We start from the raw sequence: 8,387 nt of genomic DNA on the forward strand, positions 1-8,387 counted from the left end.
ATATAGAAACCAGCACTGATTACATTACGCCTGTTTGGGACCTCAATCCCAAAGTACCTACGTATTACGTTCCCGACCAGGGAAGAATAAAATGCAAGACTGACTGTAGAAGAGGGGGGTATATCCATCTACAGAGACTATTCAAAAATGGAATAAGGAACCGGAGCCGGTGCCTACTCGAAAGACAGCAGTATCTTCCAAGTGGAGATCTACGCTATAGAGAGGGCGGCTAGTCTTTTACTTAGTAGTAGAGTTCCAGAAGACAAAGCCAATATTTTTGTCGACAGTCAGGCAGCACTGAAGGCAATAGGATCTAAAATAGTGATTTGGGAATTGTATTGAAATGTCACATCACGCTGGCGCCACTGAGCCGTATCAACGTCACTCTTTGCTGGGGGAAAGGAGTCGGCTGATGAGGTAGCTAGATGCGGTTCAGAGATGCCAATAGAAGAAGCGCATAGCACCGTACTACCACCATTTTAGTGATCACGTTAGGAAAAGTGATGAATACACCGTGGGCGCGACTAACAAAACGAGAATAAATGAGAAAACTGTGAGATCACAAGATTATTATTATGGCTGCGGCTTAGTAGGAGAGAGACGAGTGAGATACTGAAACTCAATAGCTCTATAGTAAAAGTTCTTACTGGCATCATCGAAGGTGTCGAATACCAACAAGCAGTCTCTCAAGAAGCTGCCATGATGAGTATGAGCAAGAGTCAAAGACGAAGCGCCTCAGGCTCTTGGGTTCACGCTTCTTCAACTGTATGGCCGGGATAGCGAAGGTGGAAGTGTTGGATCTTCTCGGCTTTATTAAGGATAGTATAGTAATTAGTTCAGTAGAATAATGTCTTGAAGCTACTCTCTCGATTATGGCTACCTGTCTCATCCTGACACCCGCTTAAAGGGGTAACTCATAATTGATAATTCTGCCTCTGAGCAAAAGTATGTAAAAGTCCACACACACCCCCTCCTAACCTCACCTAATGGGTGAAAAGTAGGTCTTAGCTTAGATACAATCATTGCATACTTAATGTTGCGCTACTTAGTTCTGAATGAACATGGTATACTCGCAATTTTTTAAATTATTATTTTTTTGTTGATACCGACCGCTTACCTCGAAATGTAACCAATTAGTTCGTCCAATGAAGTATTGGGGTTTTCATATTTTTCACATTGAAAACTTCTAAGTACATATGGATACGACTTTTAAGTGCTTTTCGTAACTAAAAAAAATTCATAATTAATTATTAAAACGATGACTTCAAAGTGTCGTGTTTACTTTAAATACACCGAAGGCCAACCAACCAAAAATGGGGAAATATCTGCTTTTGAGGCTAATTATAAATTTTTACTTATATTGATTTTCTATAATTGTATCAACCACATACATACATTATGCATACATTTACATAAATTAATAGGCAGCAACAAAAGTCACACACAATCATATGTATTAGTATTCATCTCAAATGTTTTCTTTATTTTTCCCAACAGATATTGTTCGATATTTGGCAGCACGTTTTCCAGAAACCACTACAATCGCCGACACCGATGGACGAACAGCGCTACACTATGCCGCTGTTATAAATGATAATGGTCACTTCTATAACGTACTCACGCAGCTGGGTGCCAATAGCAAAGCAGCGGATAAGGTAGGTTGTGCCGAAATATATACTCTATTTAATCCCAAGAGGATAATAATTACGTTTATAATCATGGAAAATGATAGATTCAAAGTAATTGCGTGTCGTATGAATTTTGTTGAATAGTAAGTGCAATCAACAACATTTAAAAAGGTTCAGACTATACAAAATTATGGTAATTTGAAATTATTAATTTCAAAAGCTCGTACATAAATATGTACACTAGGGTAGTCCAAAATTACATGGACAAAGCAACTTTTTCGAATTTTTCTGCTGTCACTGCCTGAGCTGAAGAATATCAAAAATAGGGAGACCCTTCTTCTTCTTATTATTTGGCGCTGTAATCGCCTAAGCGATTTTGGCCGAGTTCAACAAAGCACGCCAGTCGTTTTTCTTCTGTGCCAACGGACGCACATGGGAAATGCCAAGTGAGAAACGTATTGTTTTAATTTGGCTTTGAAGTTTTCCATAGATTTTTTATAAGGAAAATAAATTTTTACATAGAATTGGCATCAAGTCGTTAAAAATAAATATTTTCTGATCAAATAGAATATTAACCCGATATAGATCCTTGCAAGCGTGAGGTCTTAGTTACCCATACACCTAGTATACTCAGTCAAACCTTTTTAATAGGCATAATTTGAAATACATTTGCCAACAAATCTTTGCCGAGTGCAGTGTTTGGGGAACTGAATGTATTTATTTAAAAAATAATACTCCTTTTGGGCTGTAACAATTTAAAAATGTTAATCTATAATCTGAAAACATACTTATATAAAATCCAAATTATATACAAATCGATGGCTGAGTGGAAGATTGACCTATCTCGGTAGCCTGCTGGAAAATGCCCTATATCGGAAAATTTTCAAGAACGCCCTACTTCAGAATTTAATTGCAAAACAAGTTATCTCAGAATTTGGTTGAAGAACGCTCTATCTCAGAATTCTATTCAAAAACGCCCTATCTCAAACGAAAATACATTGAAAATGTGCTGAGATAGGTCTTTTTTGAATCGACAGCTGAGATAAGGCATTTCTCAACCGAATTCTGAGATAGTGCAGTTGAGTTTCTGCTTGGATACAAAAATTTAAAACCCACGGGTTAATTTTTCTCAAATGGAGGAAAATTAAAACGCCGCAGCGCCGATCTCTATTTATTTTTGAGAATATTAAGTAATATTTCATTGTCCATTGTAATTTTTCAATCCTTGAAATAAACCGAATAAGAAAGAAAAGAAAACATTAAACTGTACTTAAAGCATTTTGTTGTTTTTCGAGCACATTTGCATGCTCCGTAGTCTATATTTGTAGCATTTTCGCCGAAAATCTTTAATAAATAAAATATTTGCACTACAACCGTGCCCGAGGTTTTCAGTAGCTTCCTAAAAATCATTTATAAACAATTTTGGCTTTTAAATAAACAAAAAAATTATTTCCAAGGCCTTCAAAACACTTCCATTAAAAATCACTATCTCTTAGCCGGTAGTCTACAAATGTAGATACGATATAACAGCGTGCGACAGTCAACTTTATTTATACAAAAATTAATACACTCTCTAACTCCAATACAGTAAAACTGCGTTTTTAGTTTTTCTTTCGGAGTAGGGCGCGGCGTATGAGTAACATTCAGCAGTGGAGGTTAGCTAATAGAAATTTTGCAAGAAAAAAACAATTGAATCTGCCGTTCGCCATGGCTGATTGGTTAATGATGCGCACTACCACCTCTTAGCATCTGGGTACGATCCCTGGTCTGAGCGATATTTAAATTAAAAAAAGTTTTTCTAACAGCGGCCGCCCCTTGGCAGGCAACGGCACACCGCGGAGCTTCTCATGAAGCCATTCGAAAGCGGCGTAAATTTGTAGGTCGCTTCATCAGAACGCATAACGAGGATTGAATGAGAAGCTCGGCCAAACACTGAGCAAAAGTGTAGGCGACAAAATATTATTAAAAAAACCCAAAATTTATTAAAAAAAGGAACAGTCCAGCGCCTTCGTCTTGGTCTGCAGGCTGTATCGGAGATACAGCCGCTATATTTAAACGTAGAATACGTGGTATGGTTAAGAGCATATCCAAGTCAAAAACGAAATCACACACTAAGAAAAAAAATTTAAAATCGATTTTTTTAAAATCGATAAAAAAATCGAGAATATCGATAACAAAATCAGTAACAATATCGATAAAAATTTCGATAACAAAATTGATAAAAATATCGATAACAAAACCGATAAAGCTATCGGTGACAAAATCGATAAAAAAAATCGACAACTAAACCTAAAAAAATATCGATAACAAAATCGATATAAAATATCGATAATCCAATCAATAAAAATATCAATAAAAAAATCTATGAAAATATCGATAACAAACTCGATAAATAATCGATAACAAAATCGATAACAAAACCCATAAAAATATCGATAACAAAAGCGATAACAATATCAATAGAAAAATCTATAAAAATATTGGTAACAAAACCAATAAAAATATCGATAAAAATATCGACAACAAAATCGATAAAAATATCGGTAACAAAGTCGATTATAATATCGATAGCAAAAACGATAAAAATATCGTTATCAAAATCGATAAAAATATCGATAACAAAATCGATAAATAATCTATAATAAAATCGATAACAAAATCGATTAAAGTGTCGATAACAAAATCGATAAAAATATCGATTATTATATCGATAAGTTCCGAAAATATCGATAGAAAAATAAATAACAAAATCGATCATTATATCGATAAGTTCCGAAGGTATCGATAACAAAATCGATAAAAATATCGATAACAAAACCGGTGACAAAATCGATTAAAATGTCGATAACAAAATCGATAAAATTATCGATCATTATATCGATAAGTGAAAATATCGATAGCAAAATAAATAACAAAATCGATCATTATATCGATAAGTTCTGAAAATATCGATAACAAAATCTATAAAAATATCGATAACAAAATCGTTAGCAAAATCGATAACAAAATCGATAAAAATATCGATAACAAAACCAATAAAAATACCGATAACAAAATCGATAAAAATATCGATAACAAAAGCGATAATAAAATCGATAACAAAATCGATAATAAAGAGATAACAAAATCGATAAAAATATCGATCATTATATCGATAAGTTCCAAAAATATCGATAGCAAAATCAATAACAATATCGATAAAAATTTCGATAACAAAATCGATAAAAAAACCAACAAAATATCGATTATATCGATAAGTCCCGAGAATCCCTAAAATCCCGAAATAGTTCCGAGATTGAGTCTCTGTGCCTTTATCTATATCCTTTTCTCTACAACTACCTTTATTTTAATCTTTCTTCCTCTATCTTCATCTATACTTTTATCGATATCCTCATCCGCATCTTTTTCTTTATATTTATCTTTGTTTTTATTTTTATGTTTATCATATTCTTCATATACATATTCCCCTTCACCTTTGCACTTATACATATAAGTAAAGTGTTTATTTTTACCTTGGCCTTTATCCTTTTCTTTATCTATGTACGTCCTCACCTTTACTTTTATTCTTGGATTGGACTTTTTCTAAATGTTGTTTCACTTCGAAAAGTCTTCGCGTATTATGCATACATGTGTTCATATATGTATGTACATATATAATATGTATGTACATATGTATGTATAGACATACATAGATTACTAAAAATAGAAACAGATCCACATTAACTGCTATCAACATATGTACGTATGTATGTATTTACATATGTATGTACACACGCTGCGATTAGGTTATAAATAGCGCGCCTCTGTTTATCAAAAGCCGCATTACAAACGCATACATACTTTTTGTCTCCTTCCCACACTTCCAACATATGCACGTGTTTGCAAAATGATGACGAGGTGATTTTGTATGGAAAATCATTTATGCCCATATATTTGAATAAAATAAACATATATAGAAGATATCAACCAATACTTCCCATATACCAAACGAAAGGAAAACTCTTGAATTTTTGATTAAAGAAAACAAAAACAAAATCATTCGAGCGGTTTTCGAGCATTTTGGTAATGAAAAAAATTTGCAAATTTTTTCAACAATTTTTTGCCTTAAAATGCTCAATATTTGTTAAATTTATATAAAATTTGTACCCGATAATATTTCTACTGCTCCAAAGAACCTATATCCCGAAAATGAAAGTTATATATGCCAACAATAAGTTGCTAGAGCACTTTAAAGGCTCAAAATTGACCCCAAAATAAGGCAATGTTTACCGTTGTTTTTACGACAGAAACCGAATTGGTTATTTACAAAAATGAATCTGTCGACAGGTTTGGAATTTTATCTTTGAAACGCCACACTTTTCTTTGAAATCGCTTTATTAGTTCTCGTGCAATAAGCGTTTTTGTGAAGCTCTAAAAATTACAACTACAACATTTGAACATAGCCCCCATACCTTAAGGTAAGACGTATTCTACGTCAAAAACCCAAAATTTAATAGCTGTAAACTTACATATACCAACTTATTTCTTATGTGTATACATATGTATATGCACACTTTTGATTTCTGTACTTATTTACATAGCTCGGTCATACGCCAGAATTCTATCAGCATAATGGAGAAGCAAAAGAAATACTCAACTATAGACAACTACTAAGTAATTTTGGTGCCGAAGAATTGGAAGATGAACTGCTAAATGATCAAGGTGAGCCTGATATAACTTTATTGAACAACAACTTATTACGTCAATTATAAATGTAGATGAACAAAAGCCATTGTATACACACATATGTATGTAGCTTTGCTGTGCGTATCGATTTTAGAGATTTTTCTTTTAAAAATTTGAGCATTTTCTTATAATTTTGTTTTATTTTTCCATTTGACGCAAGTCCATAAAATCACCAAAAGTTGTAGTTTACTTGTAAAACAGCTTAACTTGTTTTGCACTAATTTTCTTTTAACACATTTGGTTTGTGCGGTTTTACCAATAGCGACGGACACACACCCGCTCATCAAAAATTCAAAATGCAATCACTCATAGTTAGCTGTGTATACATATACATATGTATGTAATAAACTAGACATTTACTTAGCCTGTAGGTAATATGATTAGTGGCCAATCCAGCAGACGATTTGCGGTCGCTCAGTTGAACTTCATTGGCTTTTTGTTTAAATTAATAATTTTATTTGTTTAGACTGGTATTTACACTATACTATATATATATATATATATGTCAAGTTGTTTATGGGTCAATTTAGTGAAGTTATGGCAGTGTGTAGAAAATATGCACAAGCGGCTGGCATTCGCTGTAAACAGCGTCAAAAGGAGGGTGTGCCCAGTATTCGACTGTATAGTACACCCTGTAGAGAAGTTTTGGGCTAACGTGTAATTTAAAAAAGTTTTTTTTTTCCTCCTCTGCAGCCAATGGCAAACCTTCAAGTGTACTTATGCCATGAAAAAGTATGTCGCGAAAAAACGTCTGCAGTTGTTGGTGTTAAACTGAAGGTCGTCCTCCTTTTCTGCGGCTGCACTAAGAAACACACAAAAATTCGAAAAAGAAACGCATCATATAAGTTTCGATCAGGGACCATAACGGTTATGATTTTTATAATAAAATTTATAATTTAATCGTTAAAATTGGATTTCTATTTTTCTGATCAAATTTAACCGTTATTTTATGATTTTTATTTTTTTACTTTCAAGAACACCCTGTATTTTCTGGAAATTTATTTTTTCGATAAATTTTTGATCGATATAATTTTCATAATTTTTAGGATCATAGGAGAATTATGACCGTTATTTGCAGATTTAGGTTTTTAGACCAAGTAAGATTTAAAAGGATCGAACAAATTTAAATCCAAATTAAACGTTTTTTTTTTTTAACCGATATAGTAAAAATTTGATGATAAATGTATACGAAAAAAATACCTCGTTTTTGTAACGATATAAAAATAAAAATCTGATTTCAAAAAATCTAGAAAATTTCTGGATAGGTTTGCGAAAAAAAGTGGTTCCACTTCACTACGTATATCTTACGAACAAATTGAAGAATCGTAATACGAGATATAGCAAAAGAAGCCAACAAAATTCTCCATAAACCATATATACACTACTTTTCTATAGGTCTGATAGTTTCTGAGAAAATAATTTATCATTCCAAATTTTTATTTATTTATTTTTTTTGATGGGAAAGTTGAAAATTCAGACTTTAACATGGTAACTAAGAAAATAATGAATTTTACGAAAATTTTTTACTTGTGTAAAATCCTGATCTATTAAAAAAAAAACGTGCTAGGAATGAAGAAATTCGATTGATAAATAAAAAGGAAATATTATGTAACTATTTTGTTTACATGGCGTATGAGCAACATTTTTTCCTGCAAATTTTTCATATGAAAAATCTGTGCGCATTTTCATTTGACCACTAATTCAGCGAGCAATTCTACATAGGAATAGTGGCAACCGTGGACCATTTTCACTGTAAACCAGTGATATTAGTGAAGTTTATTTAAATTATTAATGAGTGTTATAATTCTCATGGGATCAAACGATTTCAATTATTCGATATATAACTTCGAAATTTTTGACTTTTTCTCTACAAAAATTTTTCCATGTCTACAATTTCCATTTTAATTAAAATTTAAGCTTTCCCCAGTTGAAAAATCGTTTAACATTTTTTTTTGTTTTTTGAAATAAACGCTGATCCTGCGTAAACTATTAGCAGAGTATTTCCTATGTATACACTATACATACATATAACCT

General features: G+C 32.5%; 1 protein-coding gene across 1 annotated transcript in view; it reads left to right on the plus strand.

Annotated features, from left to right (window-relative positions):
- The window catches only part of LOC118743025, a gene marked incomplete in the record, with an annotated part of 63,042 nt that overhangs the window by 41,355 nt on the left and 13,300 nt on the right, over nt 1-8,387 (plus strand). Inside the window, 2 exon segments of the mRNA XM_036475491.1 lie at nt 1,498-1,655; nt 6,209-6,329. Coding sequence (XP_036331384.1) covers nt 1,498-1,655; nt 6,209-6,329 — 279 coding nt within the window.

This window comes from Rhagoletis pomonella, unplaced genomic scaffold, assembly GCF_013731165.1.
Source record: "Rhagoletis pomonella isolate Grant_MI unplaced genomic scaffold, Rhpom_1.0 Rhpom_scaffold_00007, whole genome shotgun sequence".
NCBI lineage: Eukaryota > Metazoa > Arthropoda > Insecta > Diptera > Tephritidae > Rhagoletis > Rhagoletis pomonella.